The sequence below is a fragment of the Pinus tabuliformis genome, chromosome X (assembly GCF_031772625.1).
Source record: "Pinus tabuliformis cultivar Carrire ecotype Pingquan chromosome X, CPIR1, whole genome shotgun sequence".
Lineage (NCBI taxonomy): Eukaryota > Viridiplantae > Streptophyta > Pinopsida > Pinales > Pinaceae > Pinus > Pinus tabuliformis.
In genome coordinates this window covers 1,088,314,569-1,088,334,300 of record NC_142308.1, presented here as the reverse complement: position 1 = coordinate 1,088,334,300, position 19,732 = coordinate 1,088,314,569, and the positions used below count along the sequence as shown (strand labels likewise).

Genomic DNA, 19,732 nt, shown 5'->3' with positions numbered 1-19,732 from the left:
TTCAGATAAAGATAATAACACAGGGCAGCTAATTTTCACATTAAGAGTGAAAGGGAGCCAATTTATAGTGCTAAGGTCGTCTTTAACACGATCCCACGTTGTGTAAAATATTAAGGGGCCAAGTATCACAATAAAAATTTAAACAAAACATCGTGGTGCAGTATAAATATTATTTTCGTACTAAAAAACTTAAGAATTAAGTGAAAGAAGATATAATTTAAAGTGGTTTGTGGATGTTTTGTTGAGCACAATGTTTTTTTTTTTGGGATTAAAACTTAGTGATTTCACTCTTAAATCTAGGAAGGCATATTTACTCTATCCTCTCTGTTTAACCTATCAAGAAGAAACACACGCTCTTCACTATTAAACCCACTCAAACTATATTAAAATGTATTAAAATAAAGTAAATAAATTTTATATTTCATTTTTATATGCGATAAAACCTAAAAATTATTTATATAATTTAAAGTAATATTTTTTATAATTTATTAATTATCAAAAATTAATTAAATTGAAAATATATTAATTATTAAAACAATTTAATATATTCCATTAAAATTAAATATATAGAAAGATAATAATTTTTCATATTACTATAAATATGTTAAAGAATAATGACATCATTACCTGCACTCCTTTGACTACCATATATTAAAATCACTTACTATTTTTCGTTCTTAATATTATTAATTTTTTATTGTTATCACTCACCATTTTCTTCTCGGATATTATCTAAAGAATGAATAATAATAATTAGTTTAAAATGTCTACCAAATCCTAAACATTTTTCTACCATACAAATCACCAAAAAAATCTTAAATTTAATATTATTAACTTCTTATTTTCAATAAATTTTGATAACAATGAAGATTTTCGGTATTCTTGACAACGATATTTAATCATACTGAAATGTGCATGTCTCATCAAGGTTTTCCCCGTCCTGCTGTAGGAGATTGCCAGCAAATTTACAGCGCCGAGCAGGACTGATTTCCTGACATTCAAATTATGAAATCGACATCGTTGCATGAGGCTAAAGTATTGACATTTACCTACAATTCTTCACCTACAGTCCTCCCGAACTAGGTTCAAATTATTCAAACGCGCATATGTGTCATTCAAGGTTTTCGCCGTCGGGTTGTGGATGATTGACAGTAAAAGCATGGTGTACGAAAGTTAATTGACATCTCTCTCCCACATTGGAGATTACTACTATTGTTGCGGCACGAGGCGGCTGGCTGGCTGAATGCCATGAATAAGTGATTTCTCTAGAAATTTGAGGTCTACACGCTTAATCATCTTATTAATTTTATATTCTTTATGCTTTTTTTTTGTTTTTGTTTTTTTAATCATGAAACTGTGCATATTTAATTACAGTGACTCTTTGCATTCCAGATTATCATCAAAGTCTTTTTGATATTTTTAACTCATGAAACTGCGCATATTTAATAACAGTAACTCTTTGCTTTCGTGATTATCATCAAAGCCAATATATATAATGACTCTTAACTAAAACAAATAATCACATATGTCACTTAACTAAAACAAATAATGACATAAGTCGATTGTTGGTTTGCTTAATAGTTCTCCTTATCCCTTTCTCTTATTTTGTCTTTTAATATTTACTTTCCTTTTCTTCACTAATTCAATAGTTATTATCATTGTAACGGTTTTATTTTTTAATTATTATTTTGGTTCATAGTGAGGTTTTGAATCTATGATTACCGGGTTTGCATTTAAATGGATAATTATAGTATTATTAATGTATGGAGAATGTTACCCATAAGTGAAAGAAATGTGAGGTTAAATATTTTTTTAATATGTTTTTATAATGGAGTTAATTTCAAACTTCTTTCCTTATATTTTTGAGTATATTTAGAATAGAATTTACGGTTTTGTTTCAAGAATATTTGTAGAATGGATTTTGTGTTTAATTTTTGTGTTATTTTACTTTACTCAAAAAAATATAGATAATGCATCATAAGTAATGGCTATTTATTTATTTTGGATCACTCATCTAGGCTCATAATGAAATTTTGAATCAAAGGTTATTATGTTTGCATTCACAATAATAATGATTAATGTTTTTAGTGTGTTGATATATGAAGAATATTACCAATATGTAAAGAAAATTTAAGATTAAACATTTTTATATTTTTTTACAATTGACTCATTTTTATTGGCTGCACTATATAAAAAAATTATAGCTAAAATATTATAAATTTAAATATAAAATTCAAGAGTAATATTTTTTCTAATAATATTTTATAATAGTGTTATTAATCCTTTTGAAGAATTTTATAGATATTAATAGAGACATTAAATTTTAAAATATACTTTATGCCACATTTTTTACTTTCACTATTATATAAAGTTTACAATTTTTTGATCATTTAAAAAAAATATTATAATGATTTATAATATATCTTATTAAAATAAAATATATGAATGCAAATAAAACATTCACATAGTGTAATTTATAATTAAAAAAATAATGAATCTAAAAGAAATATTGGATGGACTAGATATTAGAAGATTTTTTTTTTAATTTTATAATCATGAGAACGATAAACAAATGTAATAAAAATATAGAATATAAAAATGTTATAATGTTTCAAAATTGTTTTAAAATAAGATAAATATCTCACTAAAAGATTGCAGGTTTAGACATATTAAAAACAAAAAATGTGGCTTATAAATTAATTTTCTCATTTTTAAGTTGGTAATTGATATTCATTCAAACATAAGAGACTTGTAATTGAAAGTTAACGTGTCTACATTTATCTTAACTTTGGATCTATTAACCCCGTGCAAATCTTTTCCCAAGTTTTATACTGGAAAAATGGATCTATTAACCCCGTGCAATTCTTTGCCCAAGTTTTATACTGGAAAAAGGTCTTTGCACCTCAAGCATTTCATCCCTCTCGATGCTTCAAAGATCTAAATTTAAGTTGAATTCCTGCGATGCTTCATGCCTCAAGAGCTAAGATACAAGATACTTTATAGATCCGGAGTTAAGATATATCTAGGCTCGTACTTTAATTCTTGTACTTTTAGTAATATTTCAATACATTGCCTAAATAACCTATTTATAATTAACAATGAAAAATTCAATTAATGTGAGATACATAATTCATTAAATTCTTAATATAAAATTACATTAATATAAATAATAGTTAAAACAAATCAGTGAGTCATAAATGAAATATTCTATTATTTATATATATATATATATATATATTACCTAGATAATCTATTTATAATTAACAATGAAAAATTGAATTATCAAGAGGAAGATAGATCTAATGCACAAATTTAGTCTCTCTAAATGCTTGTTGGATGAACAATTAAGATAGATCTATACATATTTTTCCTTTATTATATATTAATTTTAAAATTATAATATTTATATTAATAATAATAATATCCATTTTTAAGGTCACAGCCAAGCGAGACACCAAATTGGTGTATGAGACCCCTTTGACTGCTAAGTCTACTAAGGCATACATACTCCACCCCTTTGACTACTAAGTCTACTAAGGCATACATACTCTACCCCCTCTGGTTTTGAACCTGTTGTAACAGTCCAAAAAAATAAATATCTAATTTAACATTAATTTAAATGAGAGTGCCACTTACCTAGCCCAATAACCATGATTTTAATTAACTAAATGCAAGTTGAATGAATAGTGCTTACCTGTTTACCTGTGGTCGAAGTAGGCTTACCACAACAAGGTTTTGGGGACGACTCTCCACCCAACCGTAGGCTCAATTTTGCAACGTCTTGCTACAACTGGCCACCCCCGAGCCCTCAATCAACGTTCTACTGCCAGTGACTCCTACGTCTTAGTGCAACGTCTTGCTACAACTCGCCACCCCCGAGCCCTCAATCAACGTTCTACTGCCAGTGACTCCTAGGTCTTAGTATACCATTCTCCCAAGAGAATGAAAGACAGAATCTCGGAAAGATGGAATGTCGGAATGCCTCTCATCTTCCTCACCATCTATTAAATAGAACAAACATTGGAAGGGGAACCACATGCACACACTCCATGTGTCTACATGCAACTTCCTTTTGATTTTTAGTTTTATTTCTTTACTTTTCTTTTGATTTTTAGCTTTCTTGTTTTATTTTCTTCTTTTTAATAGTTTTTTTTTTTTTTTTTCTATTTATTCTTATTTAGAGCTTTAGTATAGTTATTACTATTTTTATCTTTATTATTTTTATTTATTTAAATATCATTTATTATTTAACATTTGTGATTTATTATTTTTATTATTTATTATTAAGTGATTTATTATTTATTATTAAGTGAAGGGATATTACATACTCTCTCACTTTAAGGAACTTCGTCCCGAAGTTATACTGAATTATGTATTATTTATTATTTTTATTATTGATTATTGATTATTTTATTTACTTCATGTTGCCAACACCCTCTGCTGAACTAGTATAACCAGCAGGCATCGAAAGTCCCCAACACCCCGGGAAATCTCAAGGAATCTCTATCCTTTTTCCCACTTTCGGCACCAGGCTAAGCCTGACCCGGTCTGTATCCTAGTCCAAGGCTGGACCCAAGGCTCGCGCCTGACTCAGACCTCATCTGCCCCAAGGCAGGCATCCGGTCCGGTACTCAATGACCCCGGGCATCTGGCAAGTCTGGCCCACTCCCTCCACAACTACTAAGGCGCATAGCCCCAGGCATCGAAGTCCTTTACATCCCTTTCGGACTTCGGCATCCCAATCCAATAACAGGCACCAAGCCTAGAACATCAGGCACTTGGCCTCCTCAAGATGGTCCCATAGCTCTTCTAGAGCTATCCATCAAGAGCTATACACAAGACAAAGGAACCACTGGCATATGTAGTGTTGATTGAGTTTTGTCCCCAGCCCATATCGTGTTACTTATTCTCCCTCGTGCATATGGGCTCGCACGAGATCATCAAATAAACCTGCCCTCTCGGCCCATTTGTGATTTCCTGTCAATCACCACATCTCAACATGCAACCAATGCATTAGCTATACCATCATAGTATCATAGAAAATAATCCACATGCGAAGTCCTGCATGTCATCATGAGAACATTCATCATTGTTAATCACAACATTATGGATAATAACGAACTGCATGCCCATGCATGTCATAAATTTGTATGCAACTATCACATGCTTCACCTCATGAAATACCATCATAAGTTATAACATCAACATATTTGCATCAAATACATATCATGAATTCACATATTAAATGAACCACATGTCAATAAACGTCATATTATAGCATCATAATTCCTATGCCACGTTATGCATATCATATCCATCATGAGTATTCAACATTAAATACCTATCATCACGTAGTAAATGAATATGTCAATATACCTCGACATAACATCATAGTGCCTATGCATATCATAATCATCATAATTATACATCATCACTATTGTAACAACTATATAAATATAAGCCACAACTTCATAAAATTCATCTTCTTTGTTAATGATATACAATTGTTATCCTTTAATATTTTCCTATAGACATTTTCTTAGTCTATCACTTGTCAACTTACACCAATATGAGTGTTCTAGTTCATACTTTCTATCTTGGCCATTTGAAATTGTATAGGTCATCACTATGACCCTCACTAATCATCATCAATCATCATTCACTTGTGATATCGAGAGTGCCAAGCTATTCAATTATGATAATTCCTAAATCCAAAATCTTCCATCTAGTTCTAGAAATGACTTCTTGTTGATTTATTACACCTATTTATGAGACTTTTCCTTACCCGCCACAAGTATCATTCTATTATTCTTTTCCATTCATCTCAACATTCCATGTTGGTTGCCCACGGGGTTTTGGATTGACGGTGAATGGGTGCACTGTTAAGGCACTCCTTGCGATAGGTCACTGGTTCAAATCCCCCGTGGGTACTTAGGTTAGTCTTAACTAGAAAAAAAAAAAAAAACATTCCATGTTGGTTATACTATCATCAATAGAAAATTGTAAGTTTATCATTTTCCCTTCCCTTCATAGCATAACTTTCTTAGTTATGTACCGCTAACTTTAGAGATCAAACTTATAAACTTTTCCTCCTTTCTCACTATCCCTTCAATATTAAATGGATAGTATTTTAAGGGCTATAATTATTTCTTCCAATTTGACTTGATTTGACATGTACTCCTTAGGGGGTGTACTTCTATTCTCATAGTTGTGTAAGTAATCAAGTATGGTTCTCATCCTTGCACGTTTTCTGAATTCAAGTATTACGAATGTGAAAAATACCTTCATAGTTTAAGATGTATTTCTACGAATTCATCACTTGATCTTAATTTCATGGAAACATCATCAATTTATTTCCTTTGTTCTATGTTTATATCTTTGTTTTAAATCCTCATAAAAATATTAAAATCCAAACTCTTACCAATTTCAAAAGTTCACATGAATTTTAATAAGTAAAATAATTTAATTTACAGATGTATAGTTTCACTGGCCATCAAAAGTAAAGTAAAACCATATTTCTATTATGCTACTCTTGTCATAAATTGGATTAAATTAAATATAATTCTAATAATTTACCAATTATAAAAGTAAAATAAAAACTACATAAATATATGTGATTTGTATCTTATCCTCCCAATATTGTTATAAACTTACTTGTTGAGATATTAAACAATGTATAACACATCATAAATTTTATAGACATTGAAAAGTCATAATATATAAATACTCATTAAAATAATAATTATCTAATTATGAATTTAATAAAGTTTTACCTTCATTAAATTATCTCATCAATTTCAAAAATAATTAAATATATTAAATATATTTATTTTTCCAAAATCACTAATTAAATATATTAGATGTGTCTTAAATGACCAAAGTCCGCTTTCATTCCTGAATATATATTATTTTTATACACTTATATTATTAAATTATATCTCTTAATACTGTAATGGAGAATTCTCATGATATACTTGCATCTATCTAGAATTCAGTGCTCAAAGGGTTTCCCCTTCGAAGGAGAATAGTGACTGAGGTAGCAATATTCACAACATAGAGTCCAAGAAAATAAGTGGATATTATTGTTGTTGCAGCCATTACAATGGTAAAATCAACAATAGATATGAGCTCAACATATTATTTGTATAAATTGAACTTAATTTAAGTGTAGAGGATAACAATCATTTTTTTTTACTAACAAAGATAAATCTAATTGACAATATCCTTCATAATTATCATTAAAAAGATGTGAATTAAAGAAAAAAAATAAAACTTGAATCATGAACTACTCCATAGGAAACATGATCCAAGCAAACAACACATAGATTAGTAGATGCGCACATGGGTATCTCTTCAACAGATATAGTGCCACTATCATAGAAAAAGACATTACTTCTCATGCAAGAAATCTCTACCACTACCAACTTATTTACAAACCAATAGTGTACATTGTATACCTAAGTTCTAACTTTCAATACAAAAAAATGCAATTTTCATTTGAAGGCCCATCCTGACAACCATATTTATTATTGATATTTTAAAACTTAAGACTTCTCGCCCTCACTTCACTCACTAGTTTACCAAACATGAAAGATCTCTATCTTGCAAATTGTTTATAAAAAATGGAATGACAAAAAACACTCAGAACGTTTCTTTAAGACAAGCCTACGTATGCTCATTTATCCCTTTTTCTTCCTTCACAAACCAATAAGGTCAAATTATCCTCTCATTTACCAGGATTTTCTTCTAAAAGGATTGTTAGAAGCATTGCAGTAAACAGATTTCATAACATATTTATTGTAATTAAGATTTATTCAAATATTGAATTAGGATCTGGGTATCAAAATAAACCACTGCCGTTTGTGGGGTTTGCCTGTTCTAAGTTCAAAGAACTCAATCTTTAACCATAGAGAATCTAGCATCAATCTGTCCATTCAGCATATGTAGGAGAAATTCCCTTTCCTAAAGAAAAATCACCATTTCGACCCAGAGAATGAATATCAATACTAAGTAAACAACGGAATTGGAATTCATAATTAACGAAATTGGAAGGGGAGGGGATCGTGTCTATGAAACAAAACCAGGAAACTCTTAAACAAACCTATTAGCTATGATACATAGGCATCGACATAATTTTAGAGAAAAAAAATTATGAAGAATTTCCTTAAAATTCCCATGTTCAAACCCGCAAAAGAAATAAAAAATTCCACCTCTGTAATACGTCCAAAAGGGAATTTTCAGTCCAATAAATATGACGACCTTTTAATGCTTGCGACTTCTCAGAGTTTTGTTTGAATTTTCATCTAATCCTTATCACTTGAAAATTCAACTAACGGAAGGGCTCGAGAAGCTTGAAGTCATTCCTGATGCACTGGAACCCACCTTTTCAAGTTATTTGTATAATGAATTTCTTGCAACAGATAATTACACAAAGGAAAGGCAACAATTCTTCCTTTCAAGAAACATTCCCAAGTATGCTAGTGGCAAGGAAGTCAGTGTGATGTCTACGGTGATGAAGGGTGTCGAAATAGTGAACGGTCTTGAGCATAAATATCATGTGACACATCTAAGGCTTCATATGTTTTGGACACAGAAGATTTCCTGTATCGCAAGAAACAAGCAGAGACATCCAGATGTTCCAATATACGAAAAGGTTGCATCGCTTCCATAGATGGATTGAATCAATAATCTAAGATTGGAATAATAAATTAATTCTAATGCAAATCAAACTATTCCAAATCTGAACAATTTTGCCATATCTCCTTCAGGCATTTTTTTTTTTTTCTTAAACACTTGGCGTGGCATGATTGGTGCGACTGTGCACAGTGGGCAGTGTGATGAGGCATTGAAATTGTTTCGGATATGGTATGGTCATGTGTGAAGCCTGATTCTACTAAGTTTTCCCTTGTAACAGATGGTATAGGGTCTTACGATAGATCTCAAATGGAAGATGTTGCGGTAAGAAAAAGACACAACCAAACATACAACGATAGGTTATCAGCTAGGCACTCTGTTTTCACTACAGAAAGTTATCGTATAGGTTATCTTTGTAAAATTAATGCAGCTTATATTCAAATTCCTATGATTTTGATTTGGATTCACCAGCTGCACTCTGTTTTCCGATTAAGTTTGAATTCATCTACATATTAAGCATTGGAAGTAAACCATGACGATCCTCGAAAGATCATTAAAGCACTTTGTAAACAGGGGTTTCTTATCAGTGCATTTTGCATGGCTGCATGCGCACATGAATATGAATGGCTTCATGTTAGACAAATTTTTACTCAAAACTCTAGTGGACATGTATGAAAGATGCGCGTAAAGTATTTAACGAAATGCCTGAACGAACTATCTTCTCATGGACCATGATGATTGGAGCTTATAGTAGACATGGGTTTGCGGAGGAGGCATTGTATCATCAGATGCTCTCTACAGGTATGGAGAAGGCACGTGACGTGTTTTCCAGAGTGTGGCAGCCAAATGCTGTCTCTTGGACTGCGATGATTGGAGGCTATGCAGAGAATGGGCTCGTTGATCAGGCCGTCGAGTTCTTTTGGAAGATGCAAGCTGCAGGTGTGAAGCCAGACTCAAAGACATTTGCCAGCGTCCTCCCTGCTTGCTCTAGCTTGGCATATGTTAGACATGGAAAGGAAATGGTCGAGAGGCATTCAATCCATAACAGGAGAGTATCACAGAAACCTTTCAAATTTTATCAAAAATGTAATAACTAGAATTTGCCTAATAACACAGAAACAACCAAAAACGTTTGATAATTAAACTCGGTCCACCATCCATTCATCCCCAGATCTAGCTACGGTCCAATGAACAGTTCAACAAAAACAGATCGAAATTAAGACCGCTTACCATGCACGCCATTCGAACATCTGCTTGGGGCCATATGGTTGATTCATCCCCAGATCTACCTACCCTCTGATGGACAGGACTATAAAAAAATTGTAAGTAAACATTTAACTTAGATCCCTGATTTTTAAATTAGTGAAGTATTTGAACCTCATTATTTTGACCCTACTGATATCTGCTAAAATCAAGCTTTCCTTTCAAAGGTCGTTCTGTATCCAAGAAGGAAATAATTCAGGAGCATAAATTTCTCTGTTTCACCAAACGAGGATGAGCACAGTAGTGTTGGACGGCAGTACAGTTCGAAAATTTGTTGAAGACAATGAGGCTTTCAACAAAACAATGGATGAAAAGTTCGTGGAGTTTGACGCGAACTAGGACGGGGTCCTGTCACGCTCTGAGCTCCGGAAGGCCTTGGAGAGCTTCCGCCTGCTGGAGTCCGAAATGGGCATGGAAGTCAGCACCACCCCGCAAGAGCTCAACGCCCTTTACGACTCTGTCTTCGATGGATTCGATACAGACCAATTAGCCATGGCTTCCTATGCCAAGGTGATGGTGAAGTTTCTGGTGAGCTCTGAACTCCTGACTGATTACATGAAGGGTAGACACAGGTGTTTTCAGGGAAAATCAAAGTCAAGGCCAATAATTAAACCCCATGGAAAAAACGGATTATTGAGTCAACCTAATAGAGTCTCTGCTGCAATACTGCTTCCACAAGGACATTCTAGATACTTTATTATGAAGAGCAGCAATTTCATGAAGATAAGATATGGAAAAAAAAACACTGATATAGGACACAAATTCGATGGTAGGTTATACTCGTATCAGCGCGTGAACCAAAAAAAAAATTAATGAAAATAGCGAGCAAGTCGTTACTTCACATCCTAGTGATACAGGTAAATAGGATATAAGCCACCCTTCCTAAGAAAATATGGTTACCTGCCGCAAACTCACGAGGAAGTGGACAGTTCTTTGCCTGTGCTTTTTGGAAGTAGCCTTGTTCATGTGAGAAAGAAGTGTTACTAACTAAAATTTTAAAGCCATAAGGTCCCGAAGGGTTTGAACTTGCTCTGATACCATATGTAACAGTCCAAAAAATAAATATCTAATTTAACATTAATTTAAACGAGAGTGCCACTTACCTAGCCCAATAACCATGATTTTAATTAACTAAATGCAAGTTGAATGAATAGTGCTTACCGGTTTACCTGTGGTCGAAGTAGGCTTACAACAACAAGGTTTTGGGGACGACTCTCCACCCAACCGTAGGCTCAATTGTGCAACGTCTTGCTACAAATGGCCACCCCCGAGCCCTTAATCAACGTTCTACTGCCAGTGACTCCTAGGTCTTAGTATACCATTCTCCCAAGAGAATGAAAGACAGAATCTCGGAAAGATGGAATGTCGGAATGCCTCTCATCTTCCTCACCATCTATTAAATAGAACAAACATTGGAAGGGGAACCACATGCACACACTCCATGTGTCTACATGCAACTTCCTTTTGATTTTTAGTTTTATTTCTTTACTTTTCTTTTGATTTTTAACTTTTTTGTTTTATTTTCTTCTTTTTAATAGTTTTTTTTTTGTTTTTTGTTTTGTTTTATTTCTATTTATTCTTATTTAGAGCTTTAGTATAGTTATTACTATTTTTATATTTATTATTTTTATTTATTTAAATATCATTTATTATTTAACATTTGTGATTTATTATTTTTATTATTTATTATTAAGTGATTTATGATTTATTATTTATATTATTATTATTTATTTTGTATTATTTATTATTTATTATTTTTATTATTTATTATTTATTATTAAGTGAAGGGATATTACACCTGTAACCTCTTAGGAGGAAACACATGCTCTTAACCATTAGCCCCACTCAATTAAATCATAATTATATAATAAAATACTATTAAATAATTAATATTATATACAATCAACTTAGAACTATATATTATAAACATTTATTAAAAAATAATATATTAATTATAAAAAATATATTAATTAAATACTAGGACGTGTAATTATATATAATCAATTTTGTTTCAAATATAACTAGCAATTGTCCCAAAAGGTACAAAGAGAGGCCGATAGGATTATTAAATTGGAATTGTTGAATTTTTCTAGAAGAGATGTTGGTTCAAGCCTAACGGATGAGCAATTTGAGTTGGCTGAAAGCTTTCTAATTGTTTTTTATTATGGTAAAATTATATTGATAATTCATTGGTTTTACTTTCAAAAGCTTGAAGGAATTTGAAGAGCAGGTATAGAATTGCTTTGTGAGATTTGATCCCAAAATCATTGATTTGTAAATACATACTCAATGAAATGTTAATTGGTTGAAACCTTGCACAAATGTTTGATATAAGCAAATAAGCTGAAAAGGTTGAAAGGCTTAGTCCGTCTATTCATTTGTGTTGGATGTTTAGTCAAAACAATTTCAATCTCCTGAGACATACAAGCTACCAGAATTAGCAGACAATTTAGAAGGAAATGCAACAAATTTAGTTAAAGTTAAGTTGAGATTAAAACTTGCTCACAAACAACATTGTAGAAATCTTTAGGAGATGTTCCACTCTGAATCATCTTGTTGAATATGTCATCACATGAATTTGACAACTGAACAGTATTTTTTATTCTGCGTACCCTATAGAAAAGTATGAATTTGTGCATATTAGGCCAGACTATCCAGATTATGGAATCCCAATTTCCCAGTGGGTAGTTCTGTGTATGGAATTTGTACTTTTGATGACTCCAATGACAATGAACAAGTATAATCAGTTGGAAAGCATCAGGGGAAACGATAGACCAAATCCACATTTTTCCAAATTACAAGTCAAACAGCAACCCACATAAGGAAACAAATTTAACAACCATCACTTACTTCAATTTGAAGGGTACCTTACAGTGTGTATGCAAGATTGCAATGGATTCTGCCCCAAAAAATTGCTACTAGATCTTAACAAATAGAGCCATAAACCTGAAAATTTTTCAATAATAGGACCTGCTCGTCGAGATTCTTGGTTCGAATCCAATGGAAAACCGGGGAGCAGGAGTGAGCCGAGAAGTTGTGAGTGGCGTGAAGCTAGCATGTAGTCTGGTGGGAATATTCGACGCGGTGGGGATTTATAACTTGGGTAGGGTTGGGCATGCAAACCTTACTCGAGAGTCAAACAATAAGACAGAGGAGCCTCTACCACCCTCCTTAAGAGGTGAGGTCTAATAAATGAACCTTGACAATGTAATATGTAAGGAGAATGGGTGGCAAGAGGGTTTGCCATATCATATCCTTCCCTCATTAGTATGGCAATAACATCACATTAGGGCAACAATAATAATAACTTAAAATAAAATTACAATTTATTTAATTTTTATAATTTTTTTTAATCTTTACCATATAAAAAATAAGATGCTTATTTAAATCTATAAACAATTTATTTTTTTATGATTAAAAAATAATTTAATAATAAAATATTAATAATCATTTATATTATTCCATTCATTTCTTATATTTTTAGAGCGCAACACACTTTGAATAAGAGATTTTCACCACTCTATAGATTCATATAACAATATGTGAGTACAGCTTTCACTCGAGAGAAATATACACCATGTTTTCCAACTTTGGCCACCATTCATCTCTTATATTTGTAGAGTGCAACACACCTCGATTGAGAGATTTTCACCACTCTATAGATTGATATAACAATATGTGAGTACAACTTTCACTAGAGAGCAATATACACCACGTTTTCCAACTTTGGCCAAACAATACCATAACTATGTCGTTAGGATGAAGTATGATAAACTATAGATGTGACAATGACAAAGAGCAAGCACAAATAGACTCAAATGATTTTCAAGTAATTCATCGTTATTTTTATCGACCGATATACACCATGGTTTCCGACTTTGGCCAAACAATACTATAACTATGTTGTTATGATAAAATTGCTATGGCAAAGTAGATGTCACTATTAGTCTTCTCTTTCTTTGGTATAAAATTAACTGTTAAAGAATGAGTGACTTTCCGCCATGTATGATTCCCGAGGTGCCATGGGATGTTAATACTTCTTCCCAATAAATTTTGGGTGGTTGGTTAGCTTGAACTCATCTCTATCATGCTTAATTACTTAAAGATCTATCATTTTCTCAGGTCAAAATAGAAATTCATCCTTCTCTGCATTCATAAATTTTGGTTGTAAGGGAGGTATAGATTCTGTTCAAGAAAGAGCCGAGTCAAATTATTATTCACAACTACTGAGCACCAGTCGATTGAACAATCCAAAAACCTTTGCCATTTATATTTTTATCGATTATTTTCCAACTTTTGAACAGTCAGGAGTATCCTTTTTATTAAAATCGAAATACCCTATCCTTTTAGATTTAAAGTTGTAATCTCTGATGAAGAAATGCTACAGTGCAAACATTTTCTATAACAAATTACATGGTATGTTGAGTGTTTGTAATGGTTGCCTGCTTCATGCGGTGGAAAGCTTCCACGCAATCGATACACAACTGTTTCGGATCCCTAATCACTTCCGAAGCTGCATTCACTACCAGTACCACTTTTTCCATGTAGCTCTGAAAGTGTATAGTTACTGACTGCAAAACCCAGGACAGCACAACAAAATCATCAGTTCAATCAAAATTTTCCACTTATTATTAAACCATATCAATACAGAGAAATACTTCTTCGTCCATATGTCAACATGAGGGTGTCCAGACACTGTTGGAATCAGATGAACGATTGGGTTACCAAAAAGTTGCACCTCCTCTACTGGCCCAACTATGTTGGAGAAAGAAATACTTGTGTGTGAGATCATTCTGTATGTCACAGCGGTAGCCGCCTGTCATCCATTATCATTATTAACCCCAAATTTAAATAATAATAATAATACAATAATTTTCATGCAGACATGTATAGATTTTGACACCTGCAAGCTTCATCAGTAGTTTCCCACTGGCATAAGTAAAAGGTGCCTCCAGAGATAACTTTTTTCTCCTTGTCAAGGTAGTTGCAGCGAGAACATAATCCAAGGGATTCTGCTGTTTCACCATGGGAAGACGAAGGATCATATACCCTAAGTTATTCCCCCACCTTGCTCCTCCACTCCTGCCAGATTTCATCATGTCGGCCACATCCTGTAATTATAGCGTATTGCAATAAGAAGTTTTCATGCCAACTGTCGTCCACAATTCATAGATTTTAAATAACTTGTGAAAATGTCACAAGAAGCTGCAAGAATTGATCATTCCTACAAAGCAAGAATTTGTAATTGCAGAAATTAAAAGGGAGAGATAAATGCAATACATGAAGTCCTGGAACAGGTCTTGTATTAACTGAAATTGCTGACTGCACGGGCAGATTCGATGGAAGATGTTTCTTACCATCAAATTCCCTGTCTTCTGATTTTGAGATTCCTTCGGCCTTGGCTTCTTCAAATTAATTACAAGATTCAGAATAATATTCCCATCAGGAATGATTTTATTTAAAACACTGAAAAGAGGGCAATTGACCTTTTATAATTATAACGATTATGGTGTCCTAGAGCCTTTTAATACCAAATATGCACTGGGTGTGCTGGAAACCCCTCCATTCCCTTTAAAAGATTAAAGATCTGCTTCTACAGACTGTATTCGCGTTCCATATACCGCAGGATCCCGGCTGAAGTCAATGCCAGCATAACATTGTTTACCGTCTGCCATTCTTTAACAGCATCAACGTTCATCTTTACAGCTCAAAGATGAGGGAAGAAGAACAGTGCTTGCCAAAAGCCAGGGAAGAAGAACAGCAACAACCACTGGCAGACTATTAACTCTGAGGCCAAGAGTGACATAAAAGAATGGGGAAAAACAGTGAAAATATCTTCAAGAGTGACAATGGGAAAAAGCTGGGAAAAAGCAGTGAAAATATTTTGCACTGGGAGGTGAAAAGAAAGCAACTCAACCGATATTTGGAAAAAGCGATCACACTTCAAATCAACGGTTGAAAGTGTCTCACCTTATCCAACGGAGCAAGGTAAAAGTGTCGACAATTATTGATGCATAGAAAGGCCTATCGGCCTAAATATATAATATAATATAATGAGATCTAAATAGATATGAATAATATAATTATTGTTAGATATTGTAAAAAAACGTAAATATCTAAAGAGGAAAATGAATAGTTAAAATAAGAAACAACTTTGGAATATGAATGTGAAAGATCATGCGTCTTTTTGTTATATAATGATCTTTATATCCATGCAAAGCATGAAATTCTTCCCACGTTACATTCATGTCCTAACATGGTATTAGAGCTCACCAATCACCCCAAAACAATTATTCTCATGCCAGGACGTGAAACAATCCATTGGCGTTGGAAAAGGTTCAGTGTCTCACTCAAACCTAAAATGGTCCATTTTCATTGTCTGTTTCAGGCCTATGATGCAATCATTACTCTCAGACATGTGACCTTGTGGAGCAAGAGTGTGATTTACATGCAGATCTGAGATTGGTCAAGAAAATCACATATATAACGTTGTAGATTCAAAAAAAAAGAATAGCTTAGAAGTTCTAGAAAAAACTACCAGAGAAAAAAATTATAAACAATTCTTCTCTTATTAATTTAATTACAAAATATAGATGTTTCCTTTTTTCGGTCTTGTATGTTGTCAAGGGAAGAGTGCACTTTTCCTTGGTTTTCCAGCAATTAATTTTTTTTTATTTGTGTGCCTTTCTTGATTTCCCAATTCCTCGCTATTTATAGGGGAAGCATCTGTGCTTCGTTAGTCCACCAAATAAGGGAAAGTGCACTACAATGTTCCTGCAGACATAATCAATGCCTTATTTTGGGGACTCCTGCAAGCATATTGCTCAAGAAAAGGCTCTGCCTCATAAACGTATGTTGGTGAAGGTAGTTTTCAGTTTCCATCTTTTCTCCATTTGTATATATCCCATTCATCCAACATCGTAGTCATTTCCTTATTATTTGCAAGCGATGTGCACGAGTCTTCACTTGCCTCCAGTAGTACTCATTGTAAACAACAGGTCCATTTTTGGAAGAGGTGATAGCCTATTATGGATTAAGAAATTTCTAAGATGGTATGTTAAGAATTTCATCTTAATAATAGATTTTCAAATTCATCAACCAACTCGTCATGCACAAACATTCTTGATCCGAAATTGGACTCCAACTCGTCATGCGCAAACATTCTTGATATGAAATGGGACTCCAAATGATTGAGTAATCTCTTATATTGGGACATATCGGACGCTTTCTCTTCCGACATGTTAAAAAAGTCACATAAACAAAAAGAAATACCCAATATAAAGGCCATAACCTAGGATCTTCGCTCGTCTCCTTTTGATAATGTTGGAATCTAGAATCGCCAAATATGTGAATCACCATCTTAACGTGCACATGATTACTGGATGCATATGGAAATTTACGAAAGTTGTAACAGAATTTAAAACAGGCTGCATATGGAAGTTTACGAAAGTTGTAACAGAATTTAAAACTGGCTGAATTTTTCTTTTGTCTCATCAACTTTATCATTTCTTGTAACTTTGAATTTGCATACTATGTAAGATGTGATTGTATAAATTTCCGAGATTTGTCTGTGCCGGAAAATCTAATTCTCACTACCTGTTAAGGGTCAAAATTATCTATAGAAGTGTGCTAGTTTAGTTTCACTTAGTTCAGTTTAAGTCGAGTAGTTCTCTGATCCATCGTTTTGTTCTTTTCAATTTTTGTGGTATTTAAGATTAAGCATGAGTAAAACTTCTTGAGAGCAGCAACAGAGAAAATAATCTAGTTTACATAAGGCTATGTGAGAGCAGCAACCTGCCCGAAGAGAAAAAAGCAAAGAGAATAAACCAGCCTGCATGATAAGACTCTTTGAGAGAACAGCAAAAGTTTGAAGAAACTTGAAAAAGTCTGCCAAGAAGCAGCAAAAAAATAACTAGTTCTCAAGAAAAAGGCATAGATTTAAAAAAATTGTACTGCATCCACAATAACGCATTGGAGAAATTAATCTACTTCGTTATTAACCCAGCACACAGAAATTCAGCAGAAGCGTTAGGCATTATAACCCAACCAAAAAGGTTTAAGTGTCACGTTAGTGGACAATACTTACACGCTTTACGGCCCCACGCTCCATCCTAACGATGCACAATGCGTTATAGTAATTTACGGCAAAGGTACAAGACAAAACGCTCGTTTTTTTATTATTGAAAAGTCAAAACTTCACGAGTTTTAAGAAAGGTACTCGTGCGCAGGTATGGAATTTCAAATCCCTTTGCCGGTCAAATATGAAAAATTGATGACGCTTTTTATTTTCCACGTTTTTCATTTTATGTTTTTTTCAAATTTGTGAGTGTAAACTTCCTTTCTATCATTTTCATTTTGGCATTTTTTAATGAATAGTTTATTTAACATACACTTTTAATAAAAGTTCATTTTTTTTATAGTTATTTATAATACTTTTTATCTTTGTGAGTGTGATTCAAGCTTTTCTTATCATTTTTATTTTGACATTTTTTAATGAAGAATTTATTTAATATACATTTTTTAATAGAAGTTCATTTTTTTTATAATCATTTATGGTTGGATGAATATATTAATAGTTTTTAAGTGCTATTTTTTGAAAAGTTTTTCTGTTGTTTTTCTTATCTAATTTGTCTATAATCGAATAGGGATTCATTGAAATCACGTGTCGTGAACTCTTCACAATCTGAATGCTCTAAAAAAAAATTAGGTGTGTTGAATCCATATAATAAGTCAAAAAACCAATTTAAACAACACTAATCAAGATTTGACAACAATTTTTTTCACAAGCTTTCAGAATTAAAAACTACTCTAATGAATATATGCCCTTCCAAATAAAATTAAAATCAACCCTTCTAATTAAATGCTATTCACCACATTTTCTAAAACATCTCACGGCACTCAATATTTTTTAGACTTTACGATTAAAATTATATAGATTTTACAGTTGAAATTGTATTACAATTTCTAGATATTTCTATCTAATTTAAACCAAAAAAGGATAGCTTTAGACTTTACGATTAAAATTGTATAGATTTTACAGTTGAAATTGTATTACAATTTCTAGATATTTTCATCTAATTTAAATCAAAATTTACTGTAAAAAAAATAGCCATAAAATTGGAAAAACTCTCAGACTACTGCTAAATTAACCTACTAAGAAAATTATAAGAAAAGTAAAAAATAAAATTAATTATTTTATATCCAATCACATTACACTAAAAAGGAAAAAAAATAGTAACCATTTTATATTAAATCACATCACGCTAAATATCAGTAACATCAATATATTTTATGTCCATAATGATTTAATAATTAAAGTCCCATTTTATGTACATAATGATTTAATAATTAAAGTCCCATTAGTACGGATAGAGAAGCATGAAAAAAGGTTTATCTCCAATTTATTTTATTCACTAACGGGAGCTTTTTACTAAAGTCCCATCAGTATTGATAGAGAAGCATGAAAAAAAGGTTTTATCTCCAATTTATTTTATTCACTAACTGGAGCTTTTTAAGAAATCACTTTTTGCATTAAAGTAGACAATATTGGACATTAATACAATTATTTTACTCTTATGTCCATAGTCATAAGATGCGCTGAAATCAACAATCACGTGTTTAGAGTGATTTATAACTATCATTGTGAAGTCCTTTAAAAAAAAGTTAAAACCACCAGAAATCCAACACCATTTACAATATATGGTATTCCAACCGGAGTAGAGTTTTATGGAAAAAAATATTTCTAACCTAGTGTCTTGGTGCTCTGAGTGTAATGATTGTAAATTTTGCTCTCTGCAAAAAAAATTGGGGGCCATCGAGTTACTGATGTCCATGT

The 19,732-nt window shown here is 32.5% G+C and overlaps 1 protein-coding gene across 1 annotated transcript; it reads right to left on the bottom strand.

Annotated features, from left to right (window-relative positions):
- Positions 1-14,306: 14,306 nt before the first annotated feature.
- On the bottom strand, positions 14,307-15,595 carry LOC149143602 (medium-chain-alcohol O-fatty-acyltransferase-like). The gene is made up of 5 exons (XM_089451891.1): positions 15,499-15,595; positions 15,178-15,302; positions 14,795-15,008; positions 14,576-14,715; positions 14,307-14,468 (listed from the first exon to the last, which is right to left on the bottom strand). The coding sequence occupies exons 1-5, from the start codon at positions 15,593-15,595 to the stop codon at positions 14,307-14,309; spliced, it is 738 nt and encodes a 245-aa protein (XP_089308017.1).
- Between the last annotated feature and the right edge of the window lie 4,137 nt (positions 15,596-19,732).

What these genes read in the sequence shown, in the direction of transcription:
- LOC149143602 (XM_089451891.1), bottom strand. Translation starts at nt 15,595, where the DNA reads ATGAACGTTGATGCTGTTAAAGAATGGCAGACGGTAAACAATGTTATG. An exon ending in GTATATGGAACGCGAATACA is followed by an intron (nt 15,303 to 15,498) that starts GTCTGTAGAAGC and finishes ATTAATTTGAAG; the next exon opens with AAGCCAAGGCCGAAGGAATC. An exon ending in GACCTGTTCCAGGACTTCAT is followed by an intron (nt 15,009 to 15,177) that starts GTATTGCATTTA and finishes CTATAATTACAG; the next exon opens with GATGTGGCCGACATGATGAA.